Below are 16,876 nucleotides of genomic sequence, written 5' to 3' on the forward strand. Positions count from 1 at the left end.
ATCGTACGTCGTTCGTTGGTAAGGTTGGTCTAAAACGCTCGTAGAACCTTCTTAGCTCTACCGTAGCGATGTTTCAGCTCCTGACGCTAGTCGCCACCACTGCCACAATGACCTCTGAAGAATAAGTCCCGCCTCCGAGCCTCCCGGTTCCCTCGGTCCTTCGCTGGGTTTTTGGATTGTCGGTGCCGTTAAAAGTAGTTAACGATTATTAATGCTACTTTAACAGCACCGACAATCCAAAAACCTAGTCGAAACTAGATGGAAAAAGTTGTAGTTCAAAACGTGACGCAGCTTTCAATTCTTCGCCACCTACAGAGTTTGATATGTACGATCATTCAAGAACCCCATGTTATTTCCCATAGACATTTCACAGAGGGAACCTGAGCCTCGGAGGCGAGACTTAATCTTCAGAGGTCTATTAGCAGTGTTGTGTTTCACCAATATACAGTACAGTACAAATAGGGCAGAGCAGGCGAGGTCAGCTTGACTCGCTTCCAATAATTTCACAAATCGCAACTTTGAAAAATTATTGTATTTATTTTTCAATTAAAAAATGAACAAAACTGTCTTCTAAATTAAGGAAATGATACTGGGAAACGAATAAACCATTATAAGCAAGGAGTGAACTTAATAAGCGATCAAAATATTTTTTTCAACCACCGCCTCTTTCTCTTGATGGTGCGCAAAAAGCAAAGCAAAGTCTCAGCATAAATAGTATTATATAATAAGCTAATTAAACTATGAAAATATACTATCAAACTATCAAAATGTCTATTTCCATAAATAATCAACAAGTCAGACACCTTTGTAAACAGAAAATCAATAGCCTCATTTGAACAGCTGGGATGAAATTAAGGATGTGATTGCCTCATTCTCCTCTGCTGTTTCTTTTTTTAAATCAGTGTTGGCTATGCTATATTCGCCCATAGTTAAATAAATGTTTAGGCCTACTAGAAGGATTTCGAACAATGTTTTATTCGCAAAGACTACAACATTTTTAGAAAGCTGTCATGCACGCGAATGAAATGGAAAATCAATCTCTGAGCAATTGATTTCAGCACGTTCTTTCCGGACAGCGCCGTTTACGAACGACGTAAGGAGTGTTTTCTAAGAAGACTCCTAAGAGACTGTTCGGGAACCACGCCTATATAGGTAAATAACTTTGATAATTCTAAAGGTAGGAATCTTCGTAGCGTGCTAAGTGTGGACGTTATCCGGAAACCGGGCCCAGATTTGGACACTCACATTTTGGACAACTTAACGGGGACTCCCAATTGACCTACACAGGGCCGAGGTTGATCAATTGGAACCGAGCCCAGGAAGCTAGACTGGTGGGCAGACTGGGACGGGGGCCTTCAGGGACTGGGAAGACCACAAGCTTCCGTAAATTGGAGGTAAATTCGGGCATCTGTCTCATGCTGTTGGTGGAGTCGGACTTCTGGCTCACATCCTCGTTCAGCTCCATCAGGATACTGACTAAGTCTTTGTCACTGGAAAGGCAAAGAACACACAAGTCCCAGTCAGTAATAAGCGAACAGTTATAGGAAGTTGTTGCTTCATAGTCTAAAAGGGCTTAACTTACTTTCAAGGATAATTTTTTTCTAATATTAGTATTAGGATGCTAATCTAAAATGAAAAAAACAATAACTGTGTATGAACATTAAAATATGGCACAAAGAAAATATATATACAAAATCCAATAAAATTAATAAAAATAAAAAGTGTAAAGTGTGAAACGGTTATGGAAAAATAAATTGATAGATGTATTTATCAGCTTAAAAGTTGTTTCGGAATTTCGAAGCAAAATATGATGACGGACAACAAAGTCTAAACAGGAACGTTTCACTCACCGTGGAACCAAGAGTACAAGGTTCTTGCACAAGGACTGGATGAACCAGGAGCCTTTCTTCTTGTCTCTGAGAGAGACATAGGAGGGAGGGGTAGACTTGCTGATCAGGAAATCTGCCATGCTGGGTAGCGACTCAATCGCGACCGATGCGTCGCTGCAGAGATCCCCAGGGCTGCTGGATCCGTCGGTCTGGATGTTGACCCTGGGGCGGCTTGTTCCGTCAGTTTGGTCGTGGACCTCAGGGTCGACGGGTCCGTTGACCTGGACGGGGACCGCCTGCTCCCTCTGGTTGCCCTGGCAGGCCTGGATGAAGAACAGCTTGGGCTTCCCTCTCAGGGAGGCGCACCGCACCCCATTCAGAAGGTCTGTGAGCTCCTCCAGCTGGACCACCCCTCCGTCCACCCCGTACACGCCGCCCTTCAGGCCGTGGCTCAGGACGACGCAAGCCACGCAGTCCATCCCACTGTGGTCCCTGCTGGCCAGCTCCCGCATGGAGGAGAGCATCTGGTCTCTGGTGGCGTCCTGCAGCACCTCCACCTTGAAGCCCAGCCAGGTGAACACATGCCTCAGGCTCTCTGCAGGACCAGTGGAACGCACATGTGCACACACACACACACACATAGACAAAGATGTAACAGGGCTGAATCTTTGCAAAAATCGAACAATCTATATATTTTGTTAAAAGTTTTTATAACATGATCTGGTAGTGTGTATGTACTGTAAAATATTTTCGCGACAGTGGTTGTGGTCGCCGTGTTCCGTGTGCCGCTGGAGTTGGCAAACATTGACACCGTCACTGAGGTGTTCATGGTGGAGGGTTAGGTGGAGTGTGTTTTGTGTGTGTGTTATTAAAGGGGTCGGTGTATGGGGCATGAGAGTTGCAAACTTCTGAACCTGGGCTCTCGTCTCGTCATTCCCGTGCTGCTCGCAACAATATGTATAAAGGAGCAGAGCACAATATATAAGTATGTTATTACTATGGGATGGACCTACCGGTATCAATGTGTGTCCCTATCCGATTGCTTTGGCTTCCACGGGAACGGCTGAAGTCAAAGTTGTTAATTATCAAGCAGAAGCCTCTCTGTTGAGCCTTCATGGGGTATCGCGTGGGATCCGTCTGATCCTGGAAACACAAAATTGTGGGAGATGGGGCTTCATATAACACCAGAGGTCAAAATCAGACGGTAACGATGCTTAACCATTCAAGGTACTTGAGGAAGTTGTGGACCAGTCGGCACTGGTGGCCCAAACCGATTTCAAGGAATTGCAAATGGGTTTATGACGTAAACGGGTATGAATAAGGGACTGTGTCATAGTTCATACCGTAAATGGGCTAATCAGGGACTGAGTCGTAGTTGCTGACCTTTAAACAGGCCTATCAGGGAGAGTGTCATACTTTATGATGTAAAATTAAGGCCGCCGCAGGAAAACAGTAATGTCGACGCTGGAAACAACGAGTGGTAACGTTAACATAAGAAGGGCAGTTATTGCAGAAATAGCCTCAATATTAAACATTACAAAAGAACACAATCATGCACCCGAGGTCACGGCTAGAGCTTTCTTTGATCAATCAGAACCAGAGTTCTGGTAAGCTTGTATCACTACTGAGAGTGGTCTTTCTGGTTGTGATGTTGGAATCTGAATCAAAAGATGAAAGGACGCTCCCCCAAAACTCAATCAAAGATCATGTGATGATCATGCAAAATAAGGACATGGTTTATTTATACGTTGGGATCATCATCTGCTGCTGTACCTTTCCAGGGCGAGGGGCATCCGATGAGGACCTTGGTCGGGAGTCGACAAGTCCCGTCTCTTTTGCTATTTTTCCTAAATACAGTATAGGTTTATATTTTATTTATTTGGTATATTAAAATGGTAATTATGTAAAATGTGTGGATGAAGACCATGACACTATTAAAAACATTCAATGTTTACCTTGTGAGGCATTAAACTGTTGGATGTCTTTCACCAACACTGGACAGACATCTTCCAGGATCTGCTCCAGCAGGTCGAGGTGAGAGCTGCTCAGGAGGTCCTTGCGCTCCATTTCTAAGAAGACTTCAAGTGTAGACTAAGGGATAAGAGCATTGAAAATTACAAAGTATAGCATTATAACAGACTATTCCTCTGTAGAGCACTCTGAAGGGCCTGTTGGAAGTGTGTTACATTAATTACGTTACTTCCCTTGGCTTAGGTCTTTAAAATGTTTGTAGAATTACATTTTAGATGAAGAGTTTGAAAACACGATCTCATAAAAATTAAAACTATATTCAGAATTCACAAAACAGCAGCCCTGAGTATTGAGAAAGCACTTACAACATTCAGCTCCAGTGCTGAACGTTGGAGGTCTTTGTTCAAAAGAAATTTGATCATTTTCAATTCTTTTTGGCCGATGCCTTTCGAAAGTTCATAAAGCAGCTTCCTATATGACAAAAGCAGACATTTAAAATTGGAATAATCAACATCTTTTCTAGATTAATAATGAATATTGGGGGGGATGGGGAAATTCATTACCTGTAAGGGGTGATAGGGTTTACTGTTGTAGACATCGTACTGTTGAGATCAAGCTCACGCAGTAACTGAAAGTGTTCGATGACACGGAGTAGATCGGCGAGTAGGTACGGCTGATCCTCAGAGAGGACGTCTTTTTCCTCCAGACGTTGGAAGAGGTCAATGGGGGACTCCACCAAGCGTATATCACATTTCAGGATATCCTTGCAGAGAAAGGCTAATGCTTTTGTGTCATCTCTGCTCAGGGCCTGGTCCACCTTTAGTAGCTTCTCCTGGAACTCCATCTCTGTTCCAAAAGTCAGATATTATAGACTGTTTAGTTATTGTTGCAGTTACGAGATATAGGCCCAGGCATGTCTCAGGGCGTTGGCCACTGTGAGAGAGTGCCAGGCATTCAACTTGAATCTTAGTTGTTGCATCTACAGCTACGACATGTCTATATGTATTGATTAACTTATTAGTAGCTGCTCTGTTATGAAAACCGGTGTCACTCCATTTCCAGGAAGTATACAGTAGTGCTCATTACAAAGAAACATTCCTCGCCACACACTCTCACACACAAACACAGAGACACTCACTCTCACACACACACACAAACACACAGACACTCACTCAATCCCACACACATACACTACGTTGAGCACTTTTGATCTACTTTGAAAATCGCTAAATAAATGCAATTAATTATTAATTTTATTGTTATCACCTGGTGCCGAAAGGTTCTTTCTGCTTTAGTTCAGGCTCTCCTATAATCGTCCTCCACAAACATTTTTTCTAAAGTGATCTAAATGAAGACACACGTCCTGTCTTACCTTAGTGTCGTACCTTATGGAGGCGTTTCCCTTACTGATAAAATGTGGTGGTAAGGAGGTTGTTTAATCATCATAAGTTTATCTCTGCAATCTGGAGAATTTGGTGATTTGTTTACCCAGAAGGAACCGGAAAGACCATACAGCAATAAAAATATGACACACACACACACACACGCACACAAATGTTTGTTCAAATCAGGCCCCCTCCATTGCTCAAAGGTTCTATGCTTACATATATTGTGACTATGCTATTCAATAAGCTATATTAACTTCCCTTGCTTTGCCCACTATTGCCGTCACTGCCGAACTAACTGCTAATGCGGAAAGTGCGCCCATTACTAATGGTTGTACTGATGTGTCTATAGCTCGGCTATTCTTATCATCCACCAACAGATGGTGCTATGGGTATTAAGCGTGACAGCCCATAGAGAGAGTAGGTCAAGAGGAATTCAGTTTAGTGATGGAATCTTTGGCTCCTTTCAGGTAGCCGGATTATTTGGATCAGCTCACCAGCAAGAGCCGGCTCTTTCGGCTCCCAAATGGCTCTTCATATTACCACGTTTTGACTTATGATTCGTACATGCCTATATGTCACTTAAATTATTCAATACATCCTACTAGTATTCAACAGTGAAAATTACATTTTCTAATATCAACAAATTGCTGTCGCCGATTGTTTTCATTGCATATGAGCTCAACGTGCATCCCCACCCCTCGCTGCTTGATTAATGGTATGATCCTTGTCGATCCACACTTTATTGGTTGCATGCATGAACCTGACAGTCAGTCACTGCACACACGCAGAGCATGCACGGAGCACACGTAGAGCGGACACTTCATATCATTCTGCCTAGGAAAACTTTATAGTTCTATTTGATGTAGGTTACGCCGTCTAGGCTTCACCTTATGGGCTTTTCCCGTGCGCTTGCTCACGCACGTGAAAATTTAAACTATGCACCAATCAACGTGGGCACCGCCCACATTTCCCACGGCACCGCGGATATAAGGCGGCACATACCGCCGCTCATCCTCCCATTTCTTTCAGCATTGTACTGATCAACAGCAGATTATGACTTCTAAGCTTCATAAACCTTGTGGCAGCGGCGTGGGCGAGGCGACAGACCAAAGGCCCTTTTCAGGGCCACTGGAGAGCGCTTCCTTAAGGGCTGGGCCCTTTTCAGGGCCTCATTGTGCTTCCTGTCCCGCTTCTCTGGCGCCGGGTGATGGGCACCTGGTGTGTTTCCGATGCCTCCGCGCTGAACACGGCGCGGTTGCCTTGGTTACCCCCGCTTCCTGCGCCACTTCCTGCGCCGCTTCCTGCTCCGCTTCCTGCGCCGCTTCCTGCGCCGCCTCCTGCGCCGCCTACTGCGCGCTACCTAAAGAGGGCTCCTCTCCAGGCACCTCTTCGTCTCACCGTCGGTGGACCTCTCCGAGGCCATCGCCATTTTTAAGGCTGGAGTCCCGGACGTCGAAGACGACAACAACCACATGAGGTGGACGACGATGCCTCCTTGGATGACGTCTTTGCAGACTCTGCGTCCGGTTTCTCCCACTCCAGGGCTTCCACCGCCTCGGTCGTCCTCAGGGAGAAGCCACGCCGGATGGCCGATCTATTCGGCGAAACCATGGGCGAGGCGGCGGCTATCAACGGCATCCCTATGCCAGCCCCGCCTCTCGCCCCCATGTCGGATGACATGCAGGGCGAATGCTTTCGCACCCTGTCTTCCTCCCGGCGGGCTACCCAGCGCCTCCTGTTCCCACCCATTCAGCATTTTTTCACCGCTTAGGGTGGGGACCCTTCTACATTGAAGGCTCCGGTGAAGGCCTTCTCCGACTTCACGGACGTGGATGGGTGGGCTGATACTCAGGCGAGGGGATCCCCCGCCCTGCTCTCCTCTGTAGAAGAGGGTTCTCTTCTACCTCGACGACCTCCTTATTCTGAGCAATTCAGAGGAAGCTGCGAGAAGGGACACCATGACAGTGATAAACCATCTCTCTTTCCTGGGTTTTGCCATCAACTGGGAAAAGAGCTCCCCGTTCCCCAGCTGACAGATAGTCTACTTGGGGCACTGCCTAGACTCAGCCACCATGACAGCGATGCTCTCGCCTCCTCGCCGAAACGCCGTCCTGTTTGCATTCTCCCTGCTTTGCGTTCGCAGAAACGTGACCGCACTGTCCACCATGTGCCTGTTAGGGCTGATGGCAGCCGCCCATCCCGTGGTTCCCCTGGGTCTGCTCTTTATGCGCAGACTCCAGCGGTGGTTTGCTTGCCAACGGTTGGACCCCGTGCGACACAAGCTCAGGGTGCTCCTCGTACCCCGTTCGGTGTCACCAGACCTGGAATATTGGGAAAACCACCCCTGCCCTTCTCGGGGGCGTTCCCCTGGACAGAGTAACGTCCTCCACTATGGGCCTTCCTAACGTCCAGGTGTCAATTATTTTTTGTTTATTACACGGCTCTTCTCAATGCAGTGGAATGCTCACGTCCACCATATTTGACCGCTTTCAAGGAAAGTGTTTCTTTTTGCCTCTGATTCACGTCGTCTGTATCACTCCGCAGTCCGGTAACTTATCAACCCCAGCGTGTTCGGTTGCTAAGCGACGTCAACGACTTTGGTGAACTATTTCTCTGCTGATCAACGCTACGAATGATAACAAATACATTGGGAAAAGACACACTGTGCAAAGTTATTTTTTCGATTTGGCAAGTAGCCATTACTAATAATACCAATACTCTTTGGCTGGGATGATGAGGCATCAGACAATCGAGTCAGTTTAGCCTGAATACATAGGTAATAAGCACCAGAGCGGGTTGCTAGTTCCATGGACAGTATCAGAACGATAACCTGTTGAACTAAATGGAAGTGGTAGGCTACACCACGGGATGCATTTGCAGACCACTGCCACATAAATAAAGGTAAGACGCGATATTTATTGCTTAAGATTTGCTGGTGCTGTGGCGAGGTCTTTTGTGTTTTTTGCACTCAAGTGGTCGGCTGTTTGAACTTGCAATTGATAGTCGGTGGAGTCAGGATGCGGTCTCTTGTTGATGTAACCCTAATGTCCCGCTGTGTCTCTATGACCCTGGACTCTGCGTTGTGTTTGATTGTTTGGTGTGATGGGTAGAGAAGGACCACGGGACATTAGGGTTCTGGATTGTGGGAGACGCTTGGCAATTTATTAACAGTGGAAAGTCTTCAATATGGCCTTGTATCTTGTATCCCTTGTATCCATGAGGGTCAAACACCAAACAAGAATTAGAAAAAACTCTTTGACCCCAAAAAATGTAAAAATAAATACATATAACTATAAACTATCTAATTTAAGAAACATTCTCTTTCAAATAAAAGTCAAAAACATTAAATTAAACAGTAGACAAAATCATATCGTACGAGATCATATAAGACGCAAACACACACATCACATATAACACTCAACAGGTAAACGAACACATTGTAATATATGCAATATATTGACCAAACAAACTGAATGGATGGGTGGTTTAAACTTATATTAAAAATATAGATTGTCCAAGATAACTTGCTCACCTTGTATCCGGGTCAAACACGAAACAAGATGGCACTCACACGAACTACGTTGGCGCACACACGTGAACTACGGTGGCGCATAAGGGACATGATATTAAAATCGCGGTAAACAGCGCCACATGGTGGCCTGTCTAATTAACAGCCTTACATTGACACAAAGTGACTTTTGGTCATTCTTGCTTTGCTTGAATTCTGGAATAATTGTGGGGGGGAGTGCATGAGTTTTGGTCAGAATGCCGGAATTAGGCTACATTTGATGGAATGCGTGTTGTGATTGAGAACAGCCAGCTCATGATGTGATACAGCGTTCAGCTGTGTAACAAATATTTTTTTCTTTTTCAATCTTGATGACTTTTGTATTGCTGTGCTGCCACACGTTTGGCCCTTCTGAACTTAAACACGCAGTTAATTTCCTTTCCTAGCTCCTCTTGTTTATGTTGTTAGCTTAGCCATGTCATGTCACGTTGTCAACATTGGATACATGGAGCAGAACATAGGTGGTCATATGTCCATGCTTTTTTGGAAACGTTTTCTTCATAAAACGTGCCAGACAGATTTTGTATACATTTTATTCCTTAGTAATTAGCTACATGGGTATGCCGTCTTTCAGAACCTTTCATTACCGACACTTCCGAATGCGTCTCTACATTTCAATCCAAACAGACACACTGATGATTCACCTGCACCAACCACAGAGACCGATACACCAGCCGTGAGAACGTCAACAAGACATGTTGGACTCAGAGACCGATAGAGGAAACATGACACTGAAGGGGAATGTCTAGGAGAAAGGAATGTTTTTGTGTTAAATTTGTTTTGTAACTGATAAGTGAAATAAATGTCTTGGTTTTATCGTCAGGTGTTAGGAGAACAAGGAATTAAAACTAAGAGTATTTGAGTTACATTTAATGTTATGTTTGGCGGGAGCGTATCTATGTTCCCCGGGTCCTATGTTCCCCGCTTTGTATGTGACCGGGGAACATAGGACGTAAACATAGGTTTAAATGTCTCTTCTCAGATTGGTTATGGTTAGGGTTAAGTTTAGGGTTAAGCCTCACCCTAACCCCAACCATAACCCTAAACCTGACCCTAACCCTTTGCACCCGGGGAACATAGGGATGGCCCCGCTTGGATATACTTAGGCAAATTCCCACCGGAACCGGCACGGAAGTGGCACGGCAGCAAACCGGTCGCCGAAAATAATAGAAATCATTAAGTCCCAAAACCGGCTCTTCGTTTACGATACCTGCCTCTTCTATTTTTGAAAGTTGCCGGTTCGCAGTCGTCTCAGAACACCTCTACAGCCAATAAGTTTGCCTTTGCTCATGAATATTCATGAGCTCACATCGACCCCTATGCAATTCACAGGGTATTGTTACAGTCTATCTATGGTATCAATAGCTAATCAGTGGCAAAGAAATGAAAGTCTGCGTCGATGCCTCGCAAGTCCAGTGTCGCGAGCGGATGTTGCCATGGCATCTGGAAATCATATCGTATTTAATGGGTTATAATATTGGTGTGTAGGGGTTGATTGTAACTCGTGAATAATATTGTATTTATTGGTTTGCTGCCGTGCGCTTCCATGGACCTATTCCGGCGGAAATTAGACTTTATCATCCAACAGATGGCGCTATGGGTCTTTGGTGTGACAGCCCAGAGTGAGTAGTCAAGAGGAAATCACTTCAACCTGTTCACGCATGGCGAAGAGACGCTAGCAAACATCTACTCCTATTTCTTATTCATTAACAAATATTACACTGGTAAAGGTAAAAATGAAGACATGTACATCTGTGAGAATTTTTATTTCAACATAGATTATGAACATGTATCTAGCCATAAAAGTAATATAAAAAACATAACAAAACCCGACTTAAGTCACTTATCTGTTGCACATTTGTATTCTTCTCCATTGCCAAATAATGAATACATCAATATTTAATCTAAAAGTAAACCAAGTCTTCCAACAGTCCCAGAAGGCCTGATGGTGGAGCGCATCTTCAGTAGGCGAGCGGAGGACGAGTCCCAACACTGGCGATCGGCCCAGCAGGAAGAACCCCTTCGTGCCGGAGCATCTCTATTGGATGATTCCGATGACGATAAAAACCGCTGTTCACTATCGGGTATTGCTTTTGAATGAGTGGGCAGTTGTACACCTCTGTTATGACCCTACTGACTAGAGGAAATAAAGGATTTAAACATAAACCAGTAAAACAGGTGAGTGACAAAACTTGTGTTGAGTCACATGTGTTTAATGTGTGGCACACTATACAAAAAAAAGGGGGGGGGGGGGGGGGAGAGAGAGAACTGGAGGAGGTGCCAAACCAAAGAACTTGGCAGGCAAAAAACACTACATATAACAGCTTATTTTACAGTTTATTATGGGTACTAAGTAGTGCAATATGTGGGGAACCAGATCTGTACACTCACATTTTGGACAACTTTACAATATGGCGACATGCAACCTATTGTGGCGAGCAGCACGGGAAGGACCCGATCACACTACACACTGCACGGGAAGGTCCCGATCACACTACACATCACACAACAATGGAACAACACACAATTAACACACAACATCCCAGACCCATAAGCCCCAACAACAGAACAAATCAACAAAACCCCCTTTGTCAACTGACTACCCCAACTCCCAGAATCCCCCGCGGCTCCGGAACATGGCGCCCACACCCGTGGTCGCCACACTATTGACCTATATAGGGCCAAAGTGGTAACTTAAAAGTCTAGACGACCCAAGCTGCAGCGAATTTAACATGCAGCCCGGGTCACTCTAGCAACTCTACACACTTCTACTACTACTACTACTCTACATTAGCTTAGGGTTAGGTATTTTACATGATGTTTTACTTGGTCACATTTTGTAATAAGAAGATGATTTGGAAGTCTTCCAAAACTTCTAGAGGAAACAAACTGCTGCTTACATGACATTTATACCTGAATTCATTAATCAATGTGATTTAATATGTTAACTGTTAATGTTATTTTTTAACTTGATACACATTTTTACGTAAGCATACCAAAGGGTTTGTATGTTAATGTTATTGTTGTATTATTTGATTTTATAATTGTGTATGTTATAATGGGTACCAATAGAAGGGATCAAAATACTTGAAAGTTAAGACGCATGAGAGACGCGGTAAAGCAGAAGAAGAGAAGAGCAGAAAATACAATTGATAATGGATACAAATTCCAGAAAAATATTTGAATCAAAATGAATTTATTTATTACTGGTTATTAGGCACACAATATACACCGTAACAAAATAAAAGGCCAACTTTCACTGGAGCAATACATTTTAACTAGAATTTGAAATAAAAACATTTTTCTACAGGTCTACAGCATCAATCATCAGTTGAGCAGTACACTGGTTTCTGCAACCTTGTTTAGAAATTTTCAATTGTCTAAAGACATGAGGATTTCCTTCTCAGTGCGCATTAGCATGAAGGCCTCCAAGTGCTCCTGAGACATTGAGCTTCGTAGCCTATTCTTCACAAACTTTAAAGTTGAGAAGCTCCTCTCACATGCAACCGGAGAGCTTGAAAGCGTCAAGAAGAACTTGTAGGCCAGCCCAATTATATGGTAAGCATCTTGGAGGAGATTATACTGTGAAAGTATCAAATGAACACAAATGGCACAATTTTGGCAGGAAGAACAGGCCCTACTGTCCAATTCCATCTTTGGTTCTGTGAATCTACCATCTGGTCCACTGTCCTCCGTCCCTATCCTGACAGTATAACCTTCTAGAGGTGACCTCTTCAATTTCTCCCACTGAGATGCCAGGCTATACAGTTCACAACGCAACGCACAAACAGTCGCTCGATCATCAAATCTAATCAGACACCTGCTGATTTCTGTGAGTGCTGCGTTTGGGAGTCCATTTTTCCTTACTTCAAGGAAATTTTTAGGGTTGAGACAAGCAAAATCTGAGACTAATTTTGCGTTGGCCGAAAACCTAGTGTCTATGCTGCTAAGAACAGTGTCCAGAATGATATTGTGGATATTAATTTCATAGGAGACATCAGGTGAAGCTACTGGGTCATCCTCCATAAGCTCCCCTGGCATTCTTTTCTTTTTTCTTAGACATTTCTCTGGAAGTGCTGACTCCAGAACCAGGTCACTGCCCACATCTTCCAGTTTTTCATTGGCCCAACTCACAAACATATCAGCTGCTCCTTTCACACCCTTAAAGTCCCTGACATATTTACTCAGGCTATCCTGTGTCCCTTCAACCAAACGCTGAGATGTCAAAATATCCATCCCATGTGTCTGTAGGTAATTGGATAGAGGGGTTGTAGCTTGAAAAATTCGTAAGAAGATTTGAGCAGTAAGGATAACCTCATACTTTAAGAGATGGTTGATGTGTCCCATAGCTTTTGCTCTCACTGACGAGGTCATAGTCTTATCTCCTACAACTGAGGCTAGGGTCAGCAGCAGGTCAACATAGAAAGCATCCTTAGGATCACCAAAGTATCCAAAGACCTTGATGAGAGCCTGATCATTAGCCCACAACTTTGTCGCCCCTATTAGGCCAAGTATCCTATGACTTTTGTCCTCACTTGTCTTCTCACACATCTCTATGCGCTTCCAAGACTCTCTGAGAAACACTACCACATCATTCAGCACTGTAAAAAGAGATGCACTTTCTATCACGCTCCCTGTTGTATCTGCCAATACAAGATTAAGTACATGTCCATAACACCACACATGGATCTGCGTGGGAGAGTTCTTGGAGAGTAATGCAGAGAAGCCCTGATATTGTCCCTGCATATTGGCAGCACCATCGGTAGAGTTACCCACACATGTGCTAATATCAATGCTGAGGTCATCTAAAGTCTGTTTCAATAAGTCTGCGAAATACCTGCCAGTGGAATTCTCACAGTCCACGACAGAAACCAATCGCTCATGAATGGTATCAGTGACATATCTTACGATGATAGCACACTGGTCAGTTGAGGTGTTAACTTGGGTAGTGTCAATTTGCACAGAAAACATACCTGCCGCTCTAACCTCATCTGCAATCGTGCACTTGATCCACTTTCCGAGATTCTCCAAAACCTTATTTACTATGTCCTTTGACATAAGAGTCACAACAGCCTCCCTGCCTTTTGCACCACCATCATGATGCTCCTTGCTTTGCTCAATAAAACGGCTAATGAGTAGTTGCAAGTCTAGAAAGTTGCCATGATTGACTGCAGTGTTTTCTAGTGTATAAGCAGCCTCTGCTTTATCCCCTCTGTAACAAAGTCCACGTTTTCCCATGACTTTAACCACATCTACCTGACGGTTCTTCTTAAAGTGATTATTGTATTGTCCACGGGAACGACTGCAGTCAGCGATGTTGAAGATCCAGCAGAAGTCTCTCTGTTGAGCCTACATGGGATATGGTGTATCCAAGAAACACAAAGCTTTGTGAAACAAGGTTCTATATAACACAAGAGGTCAAATCTGACTGTTAAGTTGTGTAACCATTAAAGGTATTTGAGGAAGTTGTGGACCAGACTACACAGGTTTTGGTTTCAGTGGATCAGTTTTTATGCGCAAGTACTACACAATTAAATGAGATCTCCCACGACTAGCTAGCCTGGAGACCCCTGACCTCACATTTTGTATCGCCACACGGATCAGTCTGGACCTCGAGTCGCACAAATTGATTTCAAGGATTTACAATGTAATTTGAATGAGACGAACAAATGCTCCCCCAAAACTCAACCAAAGATCATGCGGTGATCATGCAAAATAAGAACATGGTTTATTTATCAGACCTGCAAACACCTCAGAGTAAAAAAGGTTAAAAAAAAATCATCGGTCCAAGGACTGATGGGTGTTTCGAGATATACGGCTACTCGAATTCTGAGCTACCCTGGGCGGGATTTATCATGAATATTCATACGTAGGTTGTAGCACACAATACAATGGAAAGATTTCAAATGACGGACTTGGATGCAAAATGTAGCCCTTTTTTATACAGAAATTTGCTGTTGGTGTATTAGCCTAGGACAACACCCGTGCCATATTATTTATCTAAATAGCCCTATGTTGTTAATATTTACTAACTTTATGCAAGGTCTATGTTCGTGCAGTACTTGGCGTTGACTTGGTCCTAAAAAAAATTATTGTAAATTATATCACTTCAAAAAAGCGGTAGCTAACGTTAGTTGAATCAAGCCAACAAATAGCTGTTGTTTTTGCTCCAAAAAGCTTGACGTACCTCGAATTTAACATAAGATAGTTCCTTCAAATTAGGGCTGTACGGTATGGACTAAAATGTATCTCTATTAGGGCTGGGCGATATATCGAATATATGCGATGTATCGCGAGATGTTCTCCAGGCGATGTATAAAATGCCCCTGTCGCGAACATCGAATACAAATTGGCACGTAATGTTTCTTTTTGCCGCCGCCGGCATACTCGTTGTGTTCCCTTCTCTCGCTCTTTCCTGTGGCTCTCTGCCTCACAGACTCATATGCATTAAACACACTCACTCCCCCCGCGAGATTCTAGGATTCTACGCGCGTGTGTGACGGTCGCGTGTGTGACGTCACACACGCGACCGGTGAGTGAGAACAGCGACCGGTCACTCATCTCCTACCGTTGAGTGAGAACAGCGAGAGAGAGAGAAAAGGTGATGGAAACGGAGGATTTGGTTTCAAAAAAGAATAGTACAGGATCCGTCGTCTGGCAGTGGTTTGGCTACCGAAAGGAAGATGTGGAACAAAAAACGTCTTTGAGCTCTGTTTTCGCTCGAAAATAATTAACGGTTTGAATAAATGCTTCGTTGGTAAATCTAACTTGCTGTGATTTTCCTTTTCTTATGTGCAAGTTCTAAATTCTTCCAATAGAAAGCACTAATGAGTTTAAGCAATATGTTGTTTCATGTAATCTACATGCAGACTTATGTTTCAGGAATACTCAAATTATTATAACATGTAGTAACATTATGCCAGACATGGTTGAATCGAGCATTTATGATGTGCTCTAGAGGAGATTCAAAATATATCGAGATATATATCGTGTATCGAGATATAGTAAAAAAATATCGAGATATTCATTTTGGCCCATATCGCCCAGCCCTAATCTCTATATTTGAGGCATAGACGGTAACGGTATTATATCACGGTATGTTAATTGTATCTTCTAATTTCGATGTAAAGCTGAAGGGGTAAAATACTGGTAAGGCAGCAAAACTTTTTTTTTTTTCTCAAGTTACTTCCATCTCTGAAAAACACTAATGTTTAATAGTATGGATTTGTTGCTCCACTTGCTTGCAGGCCTTGCCGTATAATTTTGGCATCTCAATTTGGCTGAAGTGTGTGCGGGCCAGTAATTGGTACCTGGGATCGAGTGTTTTGACCATCTTTTTTGACCACCTCCTTTCTATCGACATTTTGAAAGGGAACCATGTCCTTACACAGGTAAACAGTGACAGCGTTTGTTATCTCGTTCCACCACTGGCATTTTGTCGTAAGGACTGGCTTTGGAAAATGCCTGCTGAAGCGATGTCTGATATGCAGAGACAGCTTCAAGCTAAAAGCATCTGTCTCGTAGGCTACGGTGTGGAATGAGAGCTCGTGAAGGGACCAATGCGCAATAGCATACTGCCTTAGAAGGCAGTATCGCTGTCAAATCTGTCCCTGGGAAAAGTAACGTTTCACCGAATTGAAAAAAAAACTATGTTTCGTTACCGTATTTTCAGTAGTTGCGCGTAACTTTACTTTTTACATGAAAAAGTAGGTAGGTTACTGTATTAACGCGTTATTTACTTTGTTACACACAACATTGTCTACCGGTCACACGGTAACGTCAAAATCCATACCGTAGCGCAAATTTACATAGGTGTACTTTCTATACAGTTTATACTGTACAACCCTACTTCAAATTGACGTTAAGCGTTTCCATCAGACTCGTGCGGTAGCCAGGCGTCTCATCCAAAGACGAGCTCAGTTGGCGCTGTGTGCTTCAACATTCTGAAGCAAGTGCTGAGATTCTGATTTGCCCAGAGAAATGTCAATTATAAGAATTATCCCACAATGTTTCGCAATTCTAGCCTGCATGGCATGGATATAAAGGACAGCCCCCCCCCCCCCTAAAAAAATTCTCCGGTTCTACGCGATTCACGTGAGTGACCCAATTGACCAAGAAAA

General features: G+C 43.7%; 1 protein-coding gene across 2 annotated transcripts; it reads right to left on the reverse strand.

Moving 5' to 3' along the window:
* Positions 1-438: 438 nt before the first annotated feature.
* LOC307072594 (caspase-8-like) lies at positions 439-5,405 on the reverse strand. Of its 2 annotated transcripts, none has more exons than XM_079731952.1 (8): positions 5,173-5,405; positions 4,364-4,646; positions 4,166-4,271; positions 3,785-3,920; positions 3,603-3,676; positions 2,843-2,972; positions 1,851-2,424; positions 439-1,490 (listed from the first exon to the last, which is right to left on the reverse strand). In XM_079731952.1, the coding sequence occupies exons 2-8, from the start codon at positions 4,642-4,644 to the stop codon at positions 1,280-1,282; spliced, it is 1,512 nt and encodes a 503-aa protein (XP_079588078.1). In that variant the 5' UTR covers positions 4,645-4,646; positions 5,173-5,405; the 3' UTR covers positions 439-1,279. The 2 variants fall into 2 exon arrangements, with proteins under 2 accessions (XP_079588078.1, XP_079588077.1); XM_079731951.1 differs by having other exon boundaries at positions 440-1,490; positions 5,067-5,182.
* Positions 5,406-16,876: the final 11,471 nt, after the last annotated feature.

This window comes from Pollachius pollachius (genome assembly GCF_949987615.1).
Source record: "Pollachius pollachius genome assembly, chromosome: 3".
NCBI classification, from domain to species: Eukaryota; Metazoa; Chordata; class Actinopteri; order Gadiformes; family Gadidae; genus Pollachius; species Pollachius pollachius.

Excerpts from the sequence above, each read along its gene's own strand:
- LOC307072594 (XM_079731952.1), bottom strand. The coding sequence starts at position 4,644 with ATGGAGTTCCAGGAGAAGCTACTAAAGGTGGACCAGGCCCTGAGCAGA. Across the intron at positions 4,272-4,363 it reads AACCCTATCACCCCTTACAG|GAAGCTGCTTTATGAACTTT; the intron begins GTAATGAATTTC and ends TTTGTCATATAG. Across the intron at positions 1,491-1,850 it reads CTTGTACTCTTGGTTCCACG|TGACAAAGACTTAGTCAGTA; the intron begins GTGAGTGAAACG and ends TTGCCTTTCCAG.